This window comes from Elephas maximus, chromosome 2 (genome assembly GCF_024166365.1).
Source record: "Elephas maximus indicus isolate mEleMax1 chromosome 2, mEleMax1 primary haplotype, whole genome shotgun sequence".
Lineage (NCBI taxonomy): Eukaryota > Metazoa > Chordata > Mammalia > Proboscidea > Elephantidae > Elephas > Elephas maximus.
This window is the reverse complement of record NC_064820.1, coordinates 225519773-225544274: the sequence shown is the minus strand read 5'-3', so window position 1 is coordinate 225544274 and position 24502 is coordinate 225519773. Positions and strand designations below refer to the sequence as shown.

Below are 24502 nucleotides of genomic sequence, written 5' to 3'. Positions count from 1 at the left end.
AGTTCTTCTCCATTGAATGGGGTCGCTGTGAGTTGGAATTGCCTTGACACACCCAACAACAACAACAAAGCTTGTTTGCTTCTGTTGGTATCTAGTATTAGTCTTTTCTCCCCATCCTTGTGATTGAAATTTCCTTTTTGAATATGTAAAATATTCACATGGATCAAAAGCCAAAACTCCATAAAAAGTTACACCCACAGTCCAGTCTCCATCCCTATCCCTTCTCCTCCCTCCTCACCCTCTGTTCTCTTAGGGTTTACCTGTCCTGTGTTTCTTGGCAGAAAAACAGGTGTGTGCGCAAATGCACACCGTCTTATTTCCACTTTCTTACCCAAAGGGCGATTGTTGTTTTTAGCTACCTTCAAGTCAGCCCCACGCATGTGGCAACCCCATGCACAACAAAATGAAATGCGTTGTGATCCGTAGGGTTTTCACTGGCTGATTTTTGGAAGTAGAACACCAGGCTTTTCTTCTAGTCCATCTTAGTGTGAAAGCTCAGCTGAAATCTGTTCAGCATCACAGCAACATGCAAGCTTTCCCGATAGATGCGTGGCAGCTGCATGTGGGGTGCATTGGCCAGCATGCTATATATGCCCTTTAATCCTGGCTCCTCTTCACCTGAGGTAACACCCACTTCTTCAACCATCACCTGCTCCTGGTATTAGTGAGAAACGTGGCTTTCCCAGTAAAGAGATTCTGTAGAAATAAGCCAGTTCTGGGTAACCGGCTCTCTGGGCTCCCTGGTAGATAAAGATGGTATTCTGTGGGGAGAGGCCAGGAAGCTGAAGGGAGCCCAGGCAGCTGCTCTGGAGATCTGGAACCTGACCAAACCCGAAGCTCAGCTTTCCCTGTTGGTTTTCTCCTCTGTCAAGTGGGGGAAGATCATGGGAGTTAAAAAGATAAGCAGAGACACACTGTGGTCTATCCCTGCAATGCAATATTACTCAACCATAAAAAGGAATGAAATCCTGATAGACGCTACGACACGAATGAAGCTCCGAAATATTATGCATTATGCTGAGTGAAAGAAGTCAGAAACAAAAGAGCCAATGTTATATGATGCCATTTATGTGAAACGTCCAGATTAGATAAATCGATAGAAACAGAAAGCAGACTGGTGGCTGCCAGGGGCTGGGGGAAGGCGGGAGGAGGAGAGTGACTGCTTAGTGGGTACCAGGGTTTTCTTGTGGGGTGATGGACTTGTTCTGGAACTTGCTCTCAGTGGTAATTGCACCACAGTGTGAATGCAGCAAATGCTACTGAAATGTACCCTCTAAAGTGGTTAATTTTATGTTAGGGGAATTTCATCTCAATAAAAGCCAAGGTAAGCATATCAAAGGATGTATTCAACAAAGAGATGACTCACTGAATTGTACAGTTGAAAGGGCCAGCTTTTTGTTATACATAGTTTACCACAATTATATATATGTGCATATATATACTTTATAAAGAAACCCTGGTGGCGTAGTGGTTAAGAGCTACAGCTGTTAACCAAAAGGTCAGCAGTTCTAATCCACCAGGCGCTCCTTGGAAACCCTATGAGGCAGTTCTACTCTATCCTGTAGGGTTGCTATGAGTCAGAATTGACTCAATGGCAATGGGTTTGGGTTTTTTTATACTTTCGAAAAAGAATCTGCATTTTTAATGACTCTCATGTACACTAATATTTGAGATCAAATGTATAAACCATATTAAATAGTCATGGCTATACCAAAATTAGTTGGTTTCTGATACAGAATAAACACTGCTGACTGCAAAACAAAGCAAAAACCTAAAGCTGATGTTAGCAAATGATCTTCATGTGGGAATTAAAACTGCCAAAAATAAAATAAAATAAAAGGATTATTTCAAATATTTACTGTTTGAGTTCAAATAAAAATCATCGTAGAATTTTTTTTTTTTTTAAGAGAGAGAGGTTGGTGTAACAGTTAAAACCACAAACCTCAACCATTTGGGTTTGACTCCTGGCTTGGCCATTTTGAGCTGTGTGACCTTTGGCATGTTAATTAACTTCTCAGTGCCTCAGTTTACATATCTATGAAATGGGAATAATATTCAAGGCAGCTCTGATGATTAAGTGAGTTAATACATGGAAGTGTGTAGAATTGAGCTGAGCATATCGTAAGGATGCCGTATTGGCTGTTTGGATGATTACTATTGTAGAGGTCCTGGCAAAGAGTACATTTTCAATAAGTGGCAGATTTGGACCCAGTTTGCTGTAAGATGACCTGGCAGACCAGGGACTGGGCCAGACCAGGCAGTCATCCTTGGGACAATGCTCCAGTCTCCTAAGACAGAGTCTTCAATGTCATAACCTTTGACAGCCCATCCCCTTTGGCATATAACAAAACCTAATCAAAGAAGTGAGTACCCTATCACCGTTGCCATATCGCATTGGTTAGAAGCAAGTCACAGGTGGTGGAATTATCCACTGGGGTCATCTTAGAATTCTGCCTGCCAGAGACAGCAGAGATTAGGGTTGCCTGTTTTTGTGCTTTCTACAAAGGAATAATACAGTGTGTCAGGTTTCTTTTACTCAACATTATGGTGGTGAGATTCTTCCATGTCGTGTGTCATGGTACATTGTTCATGCTCGGTGCTGTGTAGTATTCCATCATGTGGCTGCATCACAGTTTATTTACTTCTGGCTATTGATGGGCATTTGGGTAGCTTCCATTTGGAACTGTTACGAATGGTGGTGCTATGAACATTCTAAAACGTGAACACAAACCTGCTGGTTATTAGCTTTATAGGTCTTAATGGAACCCTGGTGGCACAGTGGTTAAGAGCTATGGCTGCTAACCAAAAGGTCAGCGGTTCGAATCCACCTTGGAAACCCTATGGGGCAGTTCTACTCTGTGGTGTAGAGTTGCTATGAGTCAGAACTGACTTGACAGCACTTAACAACAACAACAACAGGTCTTAATACCTGGTAACGTAAGTCCTCCAGCTTTGTTGCTTTTCCACAAACTTGTCTTCCCTCTTCTTGACCCTTTTCATTTTCTTGACTACTTTTTAATTTCCAAAAAATATCAAATCTTATGCAAGAAAGAAAACCATGTGTTCACATGTTTGGGGAAAAAGACTGAAAGGATGTACATAGAATATTAACATTTCTGTGATACGCGTGTTTTCGTTTTTAGAATTTTTTTAATAACAAGCATGAATTACTTCTCACATCAGTAGAAAGGACCAGCTTTCCCAGAGAAGAATGATCGAATGTCTTCTTTGCTGCAGCCTGACTGCGGCCAAAACAAGGGTAGATCTAATACCAGATTTGCTTCATATCGGGGCCGTTGTAAGGAGTGGTGTGTATTTTGCCTATAATTTTGCATGAGTGCTTGGTGAGGTAATGATTAATGACTGTTTCCTCCTTCACTAGGACCAGATGGGTGAGACCAGTGCAATAGCTGAAACTCTCAAGGATATCTTGAAGCATCTGGTTAGCTCTGCTTCCCCGTCGGTGGTTCTGAGCACAAAGCCGACGAGTGTCAAGGAAGTTCAGGTAAGCCCACTTACAGGGGTGGGTGCTTGGGAACCCCGTGAGGGACCATGGCCCACCACCCCTGGAGAACCTGTACCTTTCCAATGTCCTTCCACCTCCATGGCAGAGCTGAGATGTGCGATGCTTGCTGATCAGTCATGGCCACGATCACAGGAAGGAAGGAAGAGGTGCCACCTTGGCCAGGCTGGGCTGCTGTTCATGGGACCACTCTCCTCTGGCCCTGGTTCTCTGATTTCCAGGAGCCCAAACGTGACTTTTGACTGTCCATTCAGAGCTTGCCATCCTGGATCTCCTGCCTTCCAGGATGGAGGTACCGGGGAAGCCAAACCAGTCCTAAGAGCATGGCGCCTGAAGCAAGCAGAGCAAGGCGCGTTGGACAGACTGAGATTATTGAATCCAGTCTGGGGACCATGGCCAGGCAGCCTGAGGAGCCACCCTGCCTGCAACAGCCTCCCCTCTTGGAGACAGAGGTTTTCTTCCTTGGACAGGGCTAGACTAATGAGGTCCATCTCCTTTGTGCAGCCCATTGTCCATATTGCCGGCCTCCCTCCCCTCTGTGGGCCCTGTGCGCCATCTGATTCGGTGGCAGATTCTTTGGCTAGATCCTTGTCTGGAGCACTTGCCCTGGTCACCCTCATTGGACCTAAACTCTCCGATGTTCATTGGCAGCACACCTGCAAACCTCTGCTTAAGTGTGTCAGTTTTCTCAACTATGGGCTGATCTTTTTATTATGACTATGTGAAACATAAGTTTATTGCCCCTAACCTTATATATACACACACACATACATATATATATACATATATATGGACAGTTAGGGGCAATACATGCAATATATATATTGTTGTTGTTAGATGCTGTCAAGTCAATGCTGACTCATTGGGACCTTATAGGACAGAGTAGAGCTGCCCCATAGGGTTTCGAAGGAGCTGTTGGTAGATTCGAACTGCTGACCTTTTGGTTAGCAGCCAAGCTCTTAACCACTATGCCACCCCACCAGAGATCCATATATATATATATATTTGAGGATACATATGTATATTTGAGGATGAAGAAGGATGAAGAATTGATGCCTTTAAATTATGGTATTGGCAAAGAACATTGAATATACCATGGACTTCCAGAAGTATGAACAAATCTGTCTTAGAAGAAGTACAGCTAGAATGCTCCTTGGAAGAAAAGATGACAAGACTTTGTCTTATATACTTTGGACATGTTATCAGGAGGACCAGTCCCTGGAGAAAGACGTTATGCTTGGTAAAATAGAGGGTCAATGGAAAAGCGGAAGACCCTCAACGAGATGGAGTGACACAGTGGCTGCGACAGTAGGCTCAAATAGCAAGAACTGTGAGGATGGAGCAGGACCAGACAGCGTCTTCCTTCTCTTGTATGTAGGGTTGCTATGAGTTGAAACTGACTCGATGGCCCCTAACAACAACATATATATATTGTTGTTGTTAGTTACTGTCTAACCAGCACCTGGCTCATGGCGACCCCCTGTGTTACAGAGTAGAACTGCTCCATAGGGTTTTCTTGGCTGTAATCTTTATGGAAGCAGATCTCCAGGTCTTTTCTTCTGCAGAGCCGCTGGATGGGTTCCAACTACCAATTTTCCTGTTAGCAGCAAACTGCTTGCACCACCCAGGTTCCTTATCTATAAATATAATATAAACATACATACATAGGAGATTTATTTATTTACAGTTCTTATGTAGCATGGTAGAAGATCCGTCTTTATAGTTCTTGCTGAGGTCCCTTTGAACATACGACTTTCAACTGATTTTATGGTGCCGGTTCTCGGTCTTTGGTCCTTTTTATGGCAGGTGTCACAGCTCTTAGTGTGCAGAGTCTGGAGACCCTGGTTCCTAGGACAAATCCCAGTTGAGCATGTGTTTTGTACTGGACTTTTTTTTTTGGGCACTGGAGGTTTTGAGAATATCAGAAACCATCCTTGCCCTCCTGATACTCCCAGCTCAGCAGAAGGAGCAGACAGCAGGCGGGCGAACAGAGGTGAATGCGAGGTCCTTTTACATGGATATTGTACAGTTTCCTAGAGGCACAGGCCAGGCTGCAGGGTCAGTCTCCCCAGAGAAGGCGTCAGACCAAGCTTCCCAGGAGGTGAGGGCAGAGTGTCAGCAGCGGCTCTTTCTGTGCTTTTATCCTGGTGGCTTATTTCAGATGAACACTTCTGACCAGTTTTGAATATGAGAATAAATTTGGATGCTGACACTGGAGAGACTTCACAAAATAGTAGTATATTTTTAGAATGCATTGATTCAGAAAATAAAAGAACCCAGACTACCATAAGCTAAATTTGTAATACTCTAAAATAAAGTTGCATGTTTTATTTCTCAAAATAACATGTGTATACAACTGAAGAAAATATTTCATCTCTACCCCAGGCATGTGGATCATGCAGTCTTCAGTGCTCGTGGCCTGGGTTTTGGGACTTTTGCAAAGACTTCTTGATCCCCTAGTCCCTCTCAGCTCACATTGGGAGCACCTGCTTCAGAATAGTGTTTTCTAGAATACGAGTGTCATGTGAGATGTTAGCGCTCTGCCCAAAGAGCATTCTGATACCCCGATCTGATACCCCTGTCTGGAACATTCTGCTTCAAGGACTCCCAAACACTGTAAAATGGGAGGAGCCCCCTTTAAGGAAAACCCTCAGCACTGAGTGAAATGCGGAAGCTAGTTTGAGATCTGCTGGTTTGAAGGTGGGGTCCTCTGGTTGTGGGGGTGCTTTTTTTTTAATTGCACTTTAGATGGAGGTTTACAGAACAAACTAGTTTCTCATCAAACAGTACACGTACTGTTCTATGACATGGGTTGTCAACCCCACAACATGTGAACACCCTCCCTTCTCGACCTTGGGTTTCCTATTACCAGCTTTCCTGTCCCCTCCCGCCTTCTAGTCCTTCCCCCTGGGCTAGTGTGTCCCTTTAGTCTCATTTTGTTTATGGGCCTGTCCAATCTTTGGCTGAAGGGTAGACCTCAGTAGTGACCTCATTACTGAGCTAAAAGGGTGTCCAGGGACCATACTCGCAGGTTTTCTCCAGTCTCTGTCAAGCCAGTAAGTCTGGTCTTTCTATTTGAGTTAGAATTTTGTTCTACATTTTTTCTCCAGCTCTGTCTAGGGCCCTCTATTGTGATCCCTGTCAGAGCAATCAGTGGTGGTAGCCGGGCACCATCTAGTTGTACTGGACTCAGTCTGGTGGAGGCTGTGGTAGATGTGGTCTGTCAGTCCTTTGGACTGATCTTTCCCTTGTGTCTTTAGTTTTCTTCATTCTTCCTTGTTCCCGAAGAAGTGAGACCAGTGGAGTGTCCTAGATGGCCACTCACAAGCTTTTAAGACCCAGATGCTACTCACCAAAGTAGAACACAGAACATTTTCTTTATAACTGTGGTATGCCAGTTCAGCTAGAAGTTCCCCAAGACCATGGTACCGTGGGGGTACTTTTTGCTGGAAGCGCCTTGATGCCCATTTGAGGACACCAGGAGACCTAAGATGAGCCCAGCTGCACCTGCCCTTCATTCTCTTGAAAGTGAGTCGCCCAAAGGGCCGTTAGCTATTCCCCAGATGGATTCCAGCCTCTGTCTAGGGGTAGGAAATGGTCGTGGCTGAAGAGCCCTAGCTGTTTGTGTCTGGGAGGTGTGGCCTCCTTTGCTAGTGAGCAGTGGACAGAGGGCAGTCTCAAGGGTACGTCCTGATTCTCTTAAGCGCTGCCCTGGGTCAGATATTTTGGACTCAGTGCAAAATTTGCTCCCAGGATGAGCCTACAGTGACATTCGATGAGAACCCTCTCCACGGCAGAAGGCTTCATGATTCTCATTTGCTTTATTTGCGAAATCAAAGCCCCCCAAGCAGGGGACATGGACCTAGTTTGTTGACCCCCTGCTCCTAACAGAGTCCCTGGGTGGTGCAAACAGTTAATGTGCTTGGCTGCTAACTGAAAGGTTGGAGTCCATCCAAGGGCACCTTGGAAGAAAGACCTAGTGATCTACTTCAGAAAAAGCCATTGAAAACCCCAGGGAGCACAGCCCTACCCCGACAAACACGAGGCCATCATGAGGCGGAGTCAACTTGACAGCAGCACTGGTGCTTCCTGTAAAGAGGGAAGGTTGAGGCTGTGCAGGTTTTCCAGAAGACTCCTCCACAGTAATAATCTAGTGGCTACCTCCTCAGCCCTGTGTCGTTCCCACGGCTCATGCCCTGTGTTTTCCCTTTTGCAGACTCTACAGCGCACTTCTGCTCCTCAGGAATCCTGCCCTCCCAAACCGCCAAGGGCCCATGAGCTAAAACTCCTGGTGAAAAACATCCGAGCCTCGCTGCTAAGTGACTCCGGTGTTTCAGGTAGTGACAGCCTGGCGGAGAGTTTCTGAGGTTATGATGGGGAGCCCAGGCTGGCTTTGGGGTGTGCGTAGAGGGTGGGGGTGACTTCTAGTGCTAAGTGCCTTTGTTTGCTCCCGTGGTCCCACTCACCTGGGTGTTGACGTCGGGGAGTCAAATGAAGAAGGAACTTTGGTCGTTGGTGCTCCTTCTTCTGCAGTCTTGCTATTTAACACGTCAGTACATATTAACATCCCCGACAGATATGCGGCTTCTGCTTTTCTGGAAAGAGAGATGTCATGTAGGTGATTTGTAGGGTGTCAGAGCACGCTAGGTCACCAGGGACCCTCGGATGCTGTGAGATTAGTGGGCTGCCATCTGAGTAAAGACAAGTGTTGGGAACAGATTTCTGTTTCTCAGCGATTCTGAGTCCTTGCCGAGGCTCAGACAGAGTATGTATATCCTGGATAAGATGACATCTTTTCACTGTGATTGAATTTTGCCAAGAGTAGGAATTCTTTTTTTTTTTTTTAACCATCTGAGAATGTTAGGGGTTATTTATCTTTATTTGCAGGGAGTGTCTTGTCCTGGTTCCAGAAGTACAGAGTTGTTATTGTTGTTAAGTGCCGTGAAGTCATTTTTGACTCCTAGTGACCCCATGTGACAGAGTAGAGTGACCCCATTGGGTTTTCTAGGCTGTAATGTTTACGGGAGCAAATCGCCAGGCCTTTCTGCTTCGAAGCCTCTGGGTGGGTTCGGACCACCAGCCTTTTGTTTAGCAGCCAAACGCTTAACTGTTTGTGCTACCGGGTCTCCTTAAGTGTGAAGATACCTACGTTTAACAACCAAAACTCTTGCAAAGCTAGTGGTAGGTGATTTTTTTTTTTTTTAGGAAAAACACTCGAATGTTGCCCTTTGGAGGCCATGTTGTTTAGCAATGGAGAGTGAGCTCCCTGGACGCAGGCAGCTGGGGTTGGCATCATAGCTCCGGCCCGGACCTGCCCCAGGCCCCCTTACTTCTGCCAGTCTGTCCCCATCAGGGCCTGGGTCTCCCCTTAGGATTATTGTGAAAATTAAAGTCAGATCGTGTGTGTAGAATACTTAACCCTGCCTGATGCGTGGGAAAGGATCAAAATATTTTAGCACTTACTGATAACACAGTGTATCCAGGGCTTCGTGTTGTAAGACAAAAACAACTGCTCACTAATGAAATGTCCCATCATCTGGATCAAATACCACCCAAAAGGTGTTTGACTGAGCCAAAAAAAATAAAAAATCCAGTGCCATCAAGTTGATTCTGACCCGTGGTGACCCTGTGTGTGTCTGAGTAAAACTATGTTCCATAGGGTTTTCAATGGCTGATTTTTCAGAAGTAGATTGCCAGGCCTTTCTTCTGAGGTGCCGCTGGGTAGACTTGAACTGCCAACCTTTTGGTTAGAAACCAAGTGCATTAGCTATTTGCACCACCAGGTACTCCAGGTATAAATACACAGATCCATTGTGAGTAGAGAAATGGGTTCTCTGTGAGGTACCCCTAAATTTAGGCATTATCCCAGAGCCTTAAAACTAGCCCTGTCGTTGGCAAACAGGCAAGCTGGGGTATGTCTCTGCTGTAGTGGTACTGCCACAGGGAAGTCCCTACCCTGGAGGCTATGCCTGCAGCCAGAAGTGGCAGAACAACAGGGACACTTGGGGTCAAGCCCAGGCTGTTGACTTCAAGTGCCAAAAAGTTCTTTAGCCCCAAATGAATGCAGTACTCTGGGGGTTTGTAAATGGCAAATGAAAGAAAACACGGACTCGCAGATGTGGGTGAGCTAGGACGTTAGTCATCTATTTCAACCTTGCTTTATATGTAAAAAAAAAAAAAAACTATTTTAAGGCAATTTAAAAAGTAAAAATAAGAGCGAAGACCACGCCCTGATGTTTGATTATAGGCTGCGTGAACCCAGTGTGCACAGTCCAGCTGAACGAGCCCTTGCAGAGCTTCTCCAGCTCACCGGTGACGAACACTGGTGACCTCACTTGGGAGATGGAGTTCGGCTTGTGAGTACATCCTGAGGTATCCCGGGGCTTGCGTTTCCACCGCATACCTGTCCAAGATGGCCAAGACCTGGAGTTGTTTTGTAGCATTATGTTTACGCCACAAAAAAAAAAAAAGAGAGAGAGAGAAGGTATATATTAAGCATCTGAGGTAGTTTTAAGTCAAACGTGGATATCTTTTTTTTTTTTAATGAAGGTAAAATTCACATCACATGTAATCAACTCTTTTAAAGTGAACAACTCTGTGACACCTAGTGCCTTCACAATGTTGCAGCTACCACCCTCTCTAGTTCCAAAGTGTCATCCCCCCAGAAGCACACTGGCTTAGGTACTCAGTGCGGCTCCAACAGAAATACCACAGGCGGGTGGCTTTAACAAACAGAAATGTATCTGTCACAGGTCAGGAGGCAAGCTCTAGGGGAAGGCTCTCTCTCTGCCGGCTGTGGAGGAAGGTCCTTGTCTCTCTGAGCTTCTGCTCTGAGCATCTTCGTGTGGTTGGCATCTCTCTTCCCCCATCTCTGCTGCTTTCACTTGCTGGTTTAATCTCTTTTTTATCTCAAAAGAGATTGATTCAAGGCATACCCTACACTAACCCTGCCCCATTAACATAACAAAGACAACCCATTCCCACATGGGATTACAGCCATAGGCATAGAGGCTAGGATCGACAACACAGAATTTTGGGGGGATACAATTCAACCCATAACAAACATCCTGTGTCCATTTTGTAATTACTCCCCATCGCCTCGCCCAGCCTCAGCCCCTGGCAAACCACTAATCTGGTTTCTCTCTCTATGGATTTGCCTATTCTGGTTATTTCATACAAGGGGAATCTTACAATACATAACCCTTTGTGTCTGACTTGTTTCACTTAGCATAATGTTTTCAAGATTTATCCACCATGTAGCATGTATCAGAACTTTGTTCTTTTTTATGGCTAAATAATATTCCAATGTATGGATATGTCACATTTTATTTATCTATTCATCTATCAATGGGCATTTAGGTTGTTACCACCTTTTGGCTATTGTGAATAATGCTGTCGTGAACGTCTTGAATGAGTATCTGAGTTTCTGTTGCCAGTTCCTTTGGGTATATACCAAAAACCATATCAGTTGCCATCAAGTTGATTCCAACTCATGGTGACCCTATGTGTGCAGAGTAGAACTGTTCCATAGGGCTTTCAAGGCTGTGACCTTTCGGAAACAGATCGCCAGGCTTTTCTTCCAAGGTGCCTCTGGGTGGGTTTGACCCACTAACCTTGTGGTTAATAGTTGAGCCCTTAAACAACTGTGGTACCCAGGGACTCCCTTGGAGTGGAATTGCTGTGTCCTATAGTAATTCTATCTTTGACTTTTGAGGAACACCAAGCTGTTTTCCATAGCAGCTGCACCCTTTTACATTCTCCCTAGCAACAGATGAGCGTTCTGGTTTCTCCACATCCTTGCCAATGTTTGTTATTTTCCCTGTTTGTTTTATACTATAGCTCCCCTAGTGGTGTGAAGCGGTATGTCATTGTGGTTTTGATTTACATTTCCCTAAGATGTCAGAGCACCTTTTCATATTTGTTAGCCATTTGTGTATCTTCTTTGAAGAAATATCTGTTCAAGCCCTCTGCCCATTTTTAAACTAGGCTTGGGTTTCTTTTTAAAAGTAGTTCTTAGCATTGATTTCTTTCTCGCCCACAGCCCATGTCCTGTTGTGGTTTTAGCAAGAGTGAACTGTTGGTAGGCTTCCCAGTTACCTTAAAAGCACACACACCATCCAGAGCAGAGCAGAATGAAACTTTGATTGATACCAAAATCTGACAGAGAGAGAGAGAGAAGAAAAAGAGAAAAGACCAGTTTCACTTATGTATAGTGATGTAAGGGCTCTAAATAAAATATTGTCAAATTGAATCCAGCTGCACATGAAAAATAATGCACCAATACCAGCTGAATGAATTTCAGGAACTTAAACATGGCTTAATATGAGGAAATCTATTAATGAAATTATTGTATCACTAGATCAAAGGAGAAACTAATCTTACCATCTCTGTATACAATAAGCATCAGAAAAGGTAATAGAAGAAAATGTCCCTTGTATGTGTGTACGTATACTATATATATGTGTATAGATGTATATATAGAGAGAGAGAGAGAGAAAGTTTTATAAATCAGTAATAAAATTTTGGACACTTCCTTAGAAAACTGGGCAAAATTTCTAACTGGGAATATCAAAACATGAACTATAAATGACCAGAAGCTTCTGGAAAGATGTTTAATCTCAGAAATAATTAAAGTGAAGCAAACTTAAACAAAAGAGAGAAATCATTTTCACCATAAACCCACTGCCGTCGAGTTGATTCCGACTCATAGCGACCCTATAGGACAGAGTAGAACTGCCCCATAGAGTTGATAAATACATGTTGATAAATAATAACGTAATGGCTAGTGGACATGTGAATTTGCATAACCATTCTGGAGGTTGGCCGTAGGTATTTAAAAATCTCTTACGTGTTTGTCCTCTGACTGGCAATTATGGTTTTCCTAAGGAAATAATCACACAATATGCAAAGACATATGTATAAGGAAATTTACCTCAGGTTGTTTGTAATGGCGAAAAATTGGAAATCAACCAACCCGTTGTTAAGGGTTGGTTACTGTCATGGATTAAATTGTGCCCCCCCAAAATATCTGTCACCTAGGCTAGGTCATGATTCCCTTGTATGATTGTCCACCATTTTGTCATCTGATGTGATTTCCCTATGTGTTGTAAATCCTATCACTATGATGTAATAAGATGGATTAGTGGCAGCTATATTGATGGGGTCTACAAGATTAGATAGTGTCTTAAGCCAATCTCTTTAGAGATATAAAAGAGAGAAGCGAGCAGAGAGACACGGGAACCTAATACCACCAAGAAAGCAGTGCTGGGAGCAGAGTGCATCCCTTGGACCTAAGTTTCCTGCACTGAGGTGCTCCCAGACCAAGGGAAGACTGATGACAAGGACCTTCCTCCAGAGCCAAGAGAGAGAGAAAGCCTTCCCTTGGAGCCAGCACTCTGAATTAGGACTTCTAGCCTGCTAGACTGTGAGAGAATAGACTTCTATTTGTTGAAGCCATCCACTTGCGGTATTTCTGTTATAGCAGCACTAGCTGCCTAAGACAGTTACTAAGGGGCTGGTTAGATAAAATTCCGTAGAGCCAGAGAGTGGAATATTAGAAGGTCCTTAGAAATGATGTTGCTCTGGATTTATAGACCTGAAAAGATGTCCATGATATCTGAAGTAAAAAAATGTGTTCCATATTTTGTTTTGAAATAATTATATAGCTGCAATTTCTAGTACAGTAGAGTTATTAGCCCCATTTGGCTCTTTAAATTTATATTAATAAAAATGAAACAAAAATAATTCAGTCCCTTCGTTGCATGGATCACATGTCAAGTGCTCAGTAGCCACGTGTGGCTAGTGGCTGAGGTACTGGACAGCTCGGATGTAGAACATTTCCATCATGGCGGGCAGTTCTGTTGGACAGTTCTGGAAGGCTATCCACCAAAACATTGACTGGGACTATTTCTGGGTGGTAAGGTGGCTGATAATCTTTACTTTCTTGGTTATATGTCTTAAATATCAATGATGACTCTGTGTTCCTTTCTATAGTCAGAAAAAAAGACTATTTCAAAAAAAAAGTAACAGACGTTTGCATTTTTAAGCAGTCACAGCTTTTATTCCTTTCACAGTGAGCTGAATGCCAAATCGAAGGAGTTACAGCTGCAGCTTTCGGAGGATGGAAGACCCTCAGAAGGTGGGTGCTAAGGGGGGGATGGACGCCCGGTAGTCTGGGAGAGTCATCCAGCCACCTGGACCCGGCCTTGGGGAGATGGGGGAGGCGGGGGGACCTGGCTGAATGTGCGACCCCTCCCCTAAACCACTCTGGGCTCTCACAAGGGAATGTTGGGTGCGAAGTCAATTCCAGTTATTAACAAGGTCGTACATTGTGGGAAGGAGTGTGTTCAACTGGCTTTTCCTTTATAACAAACCACAGTGGCTAAAACTAGACACATGTTTAAATACAAGAAAGCAACCATTAGAGGTGAAATCATTATGTGGATGTTGTTGTTGCCGTTGAATTGATTCTGACTCCACATGTGCAGAGTAGAACTGCCCCAAAGGGTTTTCAAGCCTGTGACCTTTCAGAAGCAGATCCCCAGGCCTGTCTTCCAAGGCGCCTGTGGGTGGGTTTGACCACTAACCTTTCAGCTAATAGCAGAGCGCTTACGCTTTAATCATTCGTGCCACCCAGGGGCTCATTAAACATCCTCGTAAACGTATCACAGTGGGGAGGGGGGCTCTTGCCTGGTTTATCCTGCTCTGAAATCAAACCATTTTGTTACCTTGTGAAGTTAGGGGTATTAGGAAAAAAACCACCCAAGATTCTAGTGATTAGCAAGAACTTTGAGACCATTCCCTTGATTCTGTGGCTCAGGGATACACATGAGTTAAGCACTGACGTTCCGGGGGGCTGGGAGGGGCCGCTGTTTGTGTGGAGAAAAGCCTGTTCCTGGCCACGTTCCTGTGGCTCCAGCAGGGCTTCATTCCAGTCCAGCCTGATGGGACCCACAGAAGTTCAAATGTACAAAAATAAAAATAATTTCAAACTTAACAAAAAGGTGTACAAAGAACAACCTTCTAACCCTTACCCAGATGCACCTATTTTTAACATGTTCCATTTTCGTTATCATGTCTACCTCCCCCCTCACTTTCTCTCCATGAGTTCTCATACGCGTGCATGTGAAATATTTTTTTGGAACGACTTTAGGGTAAGTTGCATAAATTGTAGAAGTCCCTTGGGTGGTGCAAACAGTTAAGTGCTCAGCTGTTATCCAAAATATTGAAAGTTCAAGTACACCCAGAGGCACCTCAGAAGAAAGGCCTGGTGATTTACTTCAGAAAAATCAGCCATTGAAAATCCCACGTAACACATCTGCCCTGACACACATGGGGTCACCAGGAGTCAACTTAACGGCAACTGGTTTGTTTTGGTTTTGTATACATCATGGCTCTTCACCCCTAAAGTCTTTAGTGCATACTTTCTGAAAATGGGAATATCCTCTGTGGAGCCCTGGTGGTGCAGTGGTTAAGAGCTTGGCTGCTAATCAGAAGGTCAGCAGTTCGAATCCACCAAGCCACTCCTTGGAAACCACATGGGGCAGTTCTACTCTGTCCTGTAGGGTCACTGTGAGTCGAAATCTACTCGATGGCTGCAGGTTTTTGGTCCACAGTACAGTAATCAACTTCTTGAATTTACATTGACACTATTCTTTTAGCCAATCTACAGCATATTCCAGTTTTTGTCAGGTGACCCTATCATGTCCTTTATAGCAACTATTTTCTACCCCAGCATAGCATAGATTGTGGGCTATGATTCTCACTTCTCTTCAGCCTCCTTTGGTCTAGAACACCCCAAAGATTTTTTTTTTTCCTTTTGTGACATTGGTATTTTTTAAAATATTCTGAAATGTAACCATTTTCAAGCTAATAGGTCATACATCAGGAGTTCCATTCTGGTCTCACAGCTCTCTGGGGCCCTTTTCCTTCATGGAACCTCATGGAAACATCAGTGGTGCTCCTTGCTTCTTCTGTCTCTTCAGGTCTGTTTGCAATGACAACGATTCCTTTAGATTTATTTAAGAAGCAACCTTCTGGACCACAGAGCTTTACGTTGACCAGCAGGTCCACCGCGGGCAGTCCAGTGTTGGGCTCGGTCACTGCAGAGGTATGGCCTGCGTTGCCGACAACAGCCAAGGCTCAGCCTGGTCACTTCAGATAGGGAACATCTTCATTTATATCTGTCAGAGTCATGTTCTTGCTTCACTGTGACATTTCCAAGAAGTGCTGTTCCATAGCACCCATTTTTAGACTGGAATGGAGCAGGCCCCCATGACCCCAGTGCGCCTGCTATGAAATAATTTTTCCTCATGCCACCTCACAGGGGGTCAACCCAGAAAGACTGTGCTTGTTTGCTTCTCCAGCTTTTGTTCCCATCATTCTGTGCTGGGTGTCTGTGGCTGAGCTTGGGTGGCATCATTCCATGTCAGTGTCAATGCTGGGAAAATCCAGGCAAAGTAAAAATCTGAAGGGATGCTATCTTAGTTACCTAGTGCTGCTGTAGACAGATATCACAAGGGGGTGGCTTTAAAAAAACAGAACTGTGTTTTCTCATAGTTCAGGAGGCTAGAGAAGTTCAAATTCAGGGTGTGGCTCTAGGGGGAGGTCCTTCCTTGTCTGTTTTAGCTTCTAGCTGCATATACATCTATCTCAGTAGACAGACAGTGCCTGTCTCTCCCCCCCGCCCCACCCTATGTGTGTCTCTGTGTCTCATCTGCTCTATTCTATAACTCAGAAGCAAATAGGTATAGAAACTGCCCCACTTCGGTATGATCTAATTAACGTAACAAAGACAATGTTATTATTTCCAAACAGGATCACAGCCACAGGTAGAAGGTTTAGGATCCCAACCCATATTTTGGGAGGACACCATTCAATCCATAACAGACATTAAATGAAGAAATCGGCAGGGTGCCAGTGGCGGATCAGCCTTTGCACTTGCTGCAGAATAAGTAACCAGCCTTCTCTGCAGTTTTCTTATGTAGAACCCAGTGACTGGAGGCCCTGGCCAGCCCCTCCCCCTGTTCCTGCTGCGAAGATAGAGAAAGATCGCACAGTGCTGCCCTGTGGGACTGTGGTCACCACGGTGACTGCTTTGAAAACCAAGAAGCCTCGCTTCGACGCAGGGAGGGCATCACCGCTGAGCCCTGGTGAGAGAATCCTGAGCTTTTCTGTAAACATCTTGTCCTGTACACTGCAGAGCCCTGTAGGCTGCAAGTACTGCATATTATTAAGAAAATCTCATGGCCAGGGAAGTCTGGTAATTGGCAAGAATTTTGCTTACTTTTTTTGGACGATTTTGTTTCTATTTTGTCAAATAAATACCTGATAAACCAAAGCAAGGTACGACCTTGTAGTACATTCTGGAGCTAAAACCTAGAGGGGGCAGTGGTGGTTCAGTGGTAGTGTTTTTGCCTTCCATGCAGGAGACCTGGGTTCAATTCCTGGCCAGTGCACCTTATGTGTCCCCACCAGCATCTATCAGTGAAGGCTCGTGTCTTGCTATGATGCTGAACAGGTTCAGCAGAGCTTCCAGATGGACAAGGAATCTACTTCCAGACTAAGATGGACTGGCGATCTACTTCTGAAAATCAGCCAGTGCAAACCTGATGGATCACAATGGTCTGATCCGCAACTGATCGTGAGGATGACGTAGAACCAGGCAGTGTTTTGTTCTGCTGTGCATGGGGTCACCATGAGTTGGGACCAACTTGACAGAAGCTAACAATAACAACGACAAAACCTAGATGTCATAAGTAGCTGTATTTTGGTACAACTCAAACTAAGTTAAACAAAGTACCCCCATTACGTTTATGTGGGAACAACAGGCACCATCTTGAAAAATTAGATGTCCCTGGTCAGGGTAGAGTTGCTTATATTAAAAATTATTTACTGGAAGTCCTAACATCAGTCAATTTAGATCAGCTGAATTGTGTACATGTCACTACAACCATCACTGTGGAGACAATTTCTGCGTAAGTGTAGGGTTTGTTACTGTTACTGCTTTATTTATATTGTGTCTTGTATAAGAATTGTGCTAAAGTATTATTTTCCCAGAATAGGTCACTTGGCACAATTTTTTTTTTATTGTACTTTAGATGAGGGTTTAGAGAACAAACTAGTTTCTCATTAAACAGTTAGTACACATACTATTTTATGACATTGGTTAACAACCCCATGACATGTCAACACTCTTCCTTCTCAACCCTGGGTTCCCTATTACCAGCTTTCCTGTCTCCTCATGCCTTCTAGTCCTTGCCGCTGGGCTGGTGTGCCCCATTAATTTCATTTTGTTTTATGAGCCTGTCTAATCCGTGGCTGAAGGGTGAACCTCAGGAGTGACTTCAGTACTGAGCTAAAAGGGTGTCCGGGGCCCGTACTCTCAGGGTTTCTGCAGTCTCTGTCAGGCCAGCAAGTCTGGTCTTTCTTTTTGAGTTAGAATTTTGTTCTACATTTTTCTCCAGCTCTGTCTGGGACCCTCTACTGTGATCCCTGTCAGAGTAGTCAGTGGTAGTAGCCAGGCACCATCTAGCTGTACTGGACTCAGTCCGGTGGAGGCTGTGGTAGATGTGGTCCATGAGTCCTGTGGACTTATCTTTCCTTTGTATCTTTAGTTTTCTTCATTATTCCTTGCTCCCGAAGGGGTGAGACCAGTGGTGTATCCTAGATGGCAGCTCGCAGACTTTTAAGACCCCAGATGCTACTCACCAACGTAGAATGTAGAACATTTGCTTTAACAACTATGTTATCACTTGACATAATTCTTGAATGCAAAATAGAAAGTGAAACTCTGGTTTAGTTAAAATGTTTCTGAAATTTTATTTAGACTTGGGCTCCTAACACCAGTTTTGATCCAAATAATGATACTACTACTACTAATGATAATAATAAAAGAATAAGAGGGATTGTTAAAGAAGTCTTATGGTTGGCCATTGCCTTTACCACTGGGTGAACTATCAGTGAAAAGAGAGGGAGTTTCACTTTTCTGTAACTGTTGATTCAGATAGCTTTTGGGGTGCCATGTGTAACTGGGGACTTTCCTTGGCAGAGTCTCCTGCGAAAACGCCCGTGAAAGTGAAGGTGATCGAAAAAGATATCTCTGTCCAAGCCATCTCCTGCCACGGCGCCCCCGTCAGTAAAACTTTCTCTTCTTCAGACACAGGTAACGAAGGGTACGCTCACATTGTCCACCGCTTAGCATCCTATGAGCTGTTCTAACAAGTCTTTCTCATCTGATAAGCATGGAGATTGCATTTTGAGAATTTGGGAAGGGTTTTTTTTTTTTTTTTTTTTGAGTAATAAGAGAAGAACTAGAAGTAGAAAAGTTGACCCAAGGCTTCAGTGGTGGTAGCACCCCCACTTAAGTTCTAGGGCATGTTTTAACAAAGTAAATACCAAGATCAAACTATATGACATTCTAGAAAAGGCAACACTATAGAGACAGGAAAAAGATTGGTGGCTGCCAGGGGCTCAGGGAGAGATGGGAGGGTCGCGTAGGTGGCGCACAGGGCATTTTTAGGCCAGTGAGATGATTCTGCCAGAAACTATAATGGCGGACACATGACATTATGCATTTGTTGAAACCCAGAGAGTGAATTCCAGTTACATTAATATAAAATCAGTGGGGCTCGTGGAACATAATTGAAAAAACAACTTTATGTTTTGTTTTGTCTCCCTTTGTCCCTTTAAACCTGTCTATAGGGATCATTTTTCCTTAGCCCTGTGGGTGCATGGTTCATGTTTTTATGGTCACTTTCAGTAAGAGCCATCTCACTGTCTCTTTAAATCCCAAGCTCAACCTAGAGCTGGTCATCAAGCCTTCCCCTCCCCGCCTCTGGCTCATTACAGGGAGAACCCCTAGAGCCGGTCATCAAGCCTCCCCACCCCGCCTCGGGCTCATTACAGAGAGAACCCCTAGAGCCGGTCATCAAGCCTCCCCTCCCCGCCTCGGGCTCATTACAGGGAGAACCCCTAGAGCCGGTCATCAAGCCTTCCCCTCCCCGCCTCTGGCTCATTACAGGCAGAACCCCTAGAGCCGGTCATCAAGCCTTCCCCCTCCCCACCTCGGGCTCATTACAAGGAGAACCTGCAGTCAGGGAAGGGGCAGTGGGCAACTTCTTTCTTGCTCCCCTCTCCCCAACACTCAGTGCTGTTTCTAACCTCGCTAAGGTCAACAGTGGGCCAAGGAGAAACAGTCAGGTGCATAGAAAGCTAGAAAGTTCTTATTTATTTTATTGTGCTTTAGATGAAGGTTGCCAGAGCGAATTAGTTTCTCATTAGACAATTAAAATATATATATTGTTTTGTGACATTGGTTGCCAACCTCGTGACATGTCAACACGAAAGCTCTTATTTGATGGCTTATTGCCGCTTGACAGGGTAGAAGTTTAAAACAGACTCTTTCCCTTGTGGGGGTTTTCATGCGTCTTTGGAAACTTCCCTGTTGGTCCCCCCAACTGCAACTTCACAGACACAGGCAGTGATCCTCTGGCCACTCCTGATGCCCCTTCTTCAGCTCCTGCCCCTGGAAGTACACCCTACCACCTTGTACTGTGGAGTAGTCTTTTCACCTGGGCAGGATCCCTTCTAAAAGACCCCAGGCTTAAGCATATGAAACAATGCTCAACATCACATGTCAGTAGGGAATTGCAAATTAAAACAATGCGATACCACTACACACTATTAAAAATTAGAATGGCTGAAATCCAAAATACTGACAACACCAAATGTTGGCGAGGATACGGAACAACAGGAACTCTCGTTCACTGTGGATGGGACTGCAATATGGCGCAGGTATTTACGCTCCTAGGTATTTACCCAAATAAGTTGAAAACTTATGTCTACCCAAAAACTTGCACATGAATGTTTATAGCAGCTTTGTTCATAATTGCCAAAAACTGGAAACAACCAAGGTGTTCGTCAGTAGGTGAATGGATAAACAAACTGTGGTACATCCATAAAAAAAAAAAAAAAAGTATTACTCATGGTGAAAAGAAATGAGCTACCGAGGCACAAAAAGACATAGGGGAACCTTACGCGCATATTGCTCAGTGAAAGAAGCCAGTCCCAAAAGGCTACATACTGTATGATCCCAACTATAGGACATTCTGGGGAAGGCAAAATTATAGAGACAGTGAAAAGATCAGAGCTTGTGAGGGGTCAAGGGAAAGCAGGAGGGATGAAGAGGTGGAGGAGGATGGGGCATTTTTAGGGCAGTGAAATAATTCTGTGCGATCTGGTAATGGTGGACCTATGACATTTTGATTTGTCAGAACCCTCAGGACTGTTCAACCCAAATAGTGAACCCTAAAGCCAACTATGGACTTAATAATAGACGTATCAAGATTGATGCATCAGTTGTAGCAAATATATCACATGAAGGCAACATGTAAACAGTAGGATTACCAGAGTGCAGAGAGGGAAAGGAGGCATATGCAAACTCTCTAAACACTTTCTGAGCAATTTTTATGTAAACCTAGAACTGCTCTAAAAAATATGAAGGGTATTAAAATTTGAGAAAAAAAAAAAAAGATGCTGGGCCGACGGTCCTGCTGCGGGTTTCTCTTCTTGCCCGTGGCCAGTGGAGTCAGCCCTCGGTTTCACCCTCCACTCTGCAGCCAGGGGCAGTGGCAGCTTCCTCGGCCAACCTGGCCCCTTGGCCCCTTGGCCAGGTGCTCTGAGGATGCAGGGAAGCCCTAGGTGTGGCCTGAGGAGGTGGCAGTCCTCACACCTGGCAGTTTGGAGGTGTTGGGCAGTACAGCACAGCTGTTCCCAAGGGGATGCCTCCACAAAGCCTTTCTCTTGACCCTTCTCTGTTTTCAACAAGTGGCAGTTCTTGGCTGCTGATTCTCTCACACACCCTCTGGAAATATGGCCTCTGCTGTCCTCAGGATATGGCCAAAAAACAGGACGGGAAAGTTCCTTTTAACAGTCTGCTGGTGTCATAGCTTTGTCTTCGTAACTACTTTGGGCAGAATAAGAGTGATAAACCTTGGCTCTAATTCACACACCAGGCTGGGCGCCTTGGTTTGGCCACCCTCCTAGGGTTTGGGGGATGAAATAATGCATGTGGAACTCTTTGACCAGGGCCCAGTACATATTAAGCATTTGATAGATGTTGGCCAAACCATAAAAAAACAAGCCTCTTGCCGTCGAGTCGATTCCGACTCATGGCCACCCAATAGGACAGAGTAGAACTGCCCCCGTAGAGCTGCCAAGGAGCGCCTGGTGGATTCAAACTTCTGACCGTTGGGTTAGCAGCTGTAGCTCTTAACCACTATGCCACCAGGGTTTCCAGATGTTAGCCAATGGGTGGTATTAACCATGGAAAGGAGCGGCTTTTGTTAACCAACTCTTCACACCCCCAGTTGCTGTTCTATACGTTTAATTACCTTTGGGAGGGAAAGAGTAACGACATTGCCTTTCAAAGCTCAAAAAGTTACAGAGGTTTTTGGTTTTGTTTTCTTGCTTTTGTTGTTTTTCATTAGTTATGTTGAGGTATAATCTATACACAACAAAATGTGTGGATCTTAAGTATACACTTCAGTGAGTGTTGTGTAACCACGCAGGAAATCAAGCTATAGATCAAGGGTCAGCAAACTACAGGCCTGTGGGTAAACCCAGCCCACTACCTGTTTTTATAAATAAAGTTTTATTGGAACCCAGCTACCAAGGCGAAATTCAGTAGTTGGACAGAGACCAGATGGCCCGCAGTGCCCAAACTCTTTATTCCCTGGCTTTCTGCTAGAAAATGCTTTCTAGACACCTTCACTAGACCATTTCCATGTTTCCGGGGAAGCTCCCACAGAAGTTTTTAATGTTTGCTAATGAACTCAACACCGTCTTCCCTCTGACAGAATTGTTGGTGTTGAACGGTTTGGATCCAGTGGCGGAAGTGGCCATCCGACAACTCAGCGAATCTTCAAAACTGAAACTCAAGTCACCGCGGAAGAAAAGCACTATCATCATCTCGGGGATCTCCAAGGTACAGTGGAGGCAGCTCGGAGAGGCGTTTGCATCTGAGACTGACCTGTGCCCTTCTCCCCCTGTAGACATTAGCCCAAGTGCTTGATCACCATCCAAAAAATTCCATTTGCAAATGTCCAATGATGTTTCTTGTCCAACAAAGGGGTGATTATGGTGCCGCGTTGATGTAGCCCGTACTCTTTATGAAGGAACTGAAAGGTTCTGTTGGGTGAAGCTTCGGCTGTTGAGAGGCTGACGAGTCATTTGAAGAAAAATTATTGAAACAGAAACTCATGATGTCAGACTCCTCGTGGTACAGAACCTCCGCCCTGATCGCACCCCAATTATGGGAAACTTGCACTCCCTGCATTACACATCTCCGAAGCATTGAACTTTTTTTTTTTGCAGTGAATGTTTTTTACTTTTGTCATCAGAGAGAAACAAAGATTCCTTTAAATCCACATTCCTTCCCCTCTCCTGCTCTATGACATCCGTGAGGGCGGGTGTGAGGCCCACCCAGGTGGCAGCCAGGCACCCCTCTGGGCGAGCTGCCCAGCCACAGACCCTCATTCTTTTTTGATATTTCAGAATGAACAAGTGCAGGGTGAGACGTGCAGGGATGGGTAGGAGGTTTTGATTTGGAATGGGAGGGGGTGAGAAGGAAGAAGAATTTTGAACATGAAAGTGGGTTGGATACTGTAAAACTGCCTTTGGCCAACTGAAGGGCAATAAGAGGGTGGGATGGGAGAGAACACTGAGAGTGAGATATGAGAAGTGCCAAAGGCCAGTCGTCAACATTGCCATTTTGCCTAGGAGTGAGTGGCCAGGACCCTCAGTCCCACTGGGCGCCAGGCCACTGGTGGCTTTGATGATGACTTTCTGTGTACACTTCCACTGATGGCCAGCAGGCGGCTGATGGCCCATGGGAACGCCGCGGCCCATTGGTTGGGTTTTCTTTAGGCTCAGATGGATGAGAAGAAGCCCTGGTGGCACAATGTTTAAGCGCTCAGCTGCTACCCGAAAGATTGGTGGTTTGAACCCACCAGCCACTCCATGGGAGAAAAGGTCTGGCGATCTGCTCCCATAATGGTTACAGCCCAGGAAACCCAATGGGACAGTTCCACTCTGTCCTACAGGGTTGCTACGAGTTGGAATCGACTCAACAGCATACAACAAGGCGGATGAGGGAGTCCCTAGGTGGTGTAGCTGGTTAACGCGCTTGACTGCAGGTCAAAAGTTGAGAGGTTGGAGTCCATCCAGAGGCACCTCAGAAGAAAGGCCTGCTGATCAACTTCCCAAAAAATCACCCATTGAAAATCCGATGGAGCCCAGTTCTACTCTGACACACACGGGGTCACCCTGAGTTGGAGTTGAGACAGTGGCAGCTGGTTAGGTGGGTGAGAGAAATAAGGACACGGTCCATAACCCTTTCACCTGTATTTTCACCAAGATTTCTATTTAATTTCATTAGGAACTCATGGATCTTAACATTTAATGTATTCAGTCCATTGCAGTTATTATTGTTATTGATGCCCAGATGGTCCCATCTTGAGTCAGTGGGAACTTCTTCAAGACTGCACTTAAGTCAGAAAAGTGCAATAGTCAATTGTCAGTAAGCAAACTCACCTGTGTAATCCCCTTCTCCTCCCCCGCCATCAGATCAAGAGCAGCATGACCAGCTCCCAAGACCCCTCCTGCCCCCTTTCACTCACTCTCCCATCCTCCAAGGAACCACTGTCCTGATTTCCAACCCCGAAAGTCGGTTCACCAGTTGCCGTCAAGTCAGCTCCAACTCAGAGAGACCCCATGCATGTCAGAGTAGAACTGGGCCCCATGGGATTTTTAATAGCTGATTTTTCAGAAGTAGATTGCCAGGCCTTCCTTCTGAGGCACCTCTGGCTGGACTTGAACCTCCAGTCTTTCAGACAGCAGCTGACCACGTTAACCATTTGCATCACCCAGGGGCTTCTTTGCTGCATTAGCTCCCCTGATATGGAGCCAGGAGCCAGGCGT

At 44.9% G+C, this 24502-nt stretch overlaps 1 protein-coding gene across 2 annotated transcripts in view; it reads left to right on the top strand.

Moving 5' to 3' along the window:
• The window catches only part of C2CD2 (C2 calcium dependent domain containing 2), a 79812-nt gene that overhangs the window by 41582 nt on the left and 13728 nt on the right, over window positions 1–24502 (top strand). For both annotated transcript variants that reach the window (XM_049874925.1, XM_049874923.1), the window contains exons 5-12: window positions 3383–3505; window positions 7740–7860; window positions 9771–9879; window positions 13597–13661; window positions 15508–15632; window positions 16497–16674; window positions 18573–18686; window positions 22381–22508. In XM_049874925.1, the coding sequence (XP_049730882.1) occupies window positions 3383–3505; window positions 7740–7860; window positions 9771–9879; window positions 13597–13661; window positions 15508–15632; window positions 16497–16674; window positions 18573–18686; window positions 22381–22508 (963 nt within the window). The remainder of the gene's footprint in view (window positions 1–3382; window positions 3506–7739; window positions 7861–9770; window positions 9880–13596; window positions 13662–15507; window positions 15633–16496; window positions 16675–18572; window positions 18687–22380; window positions 22509–24502) is intronic.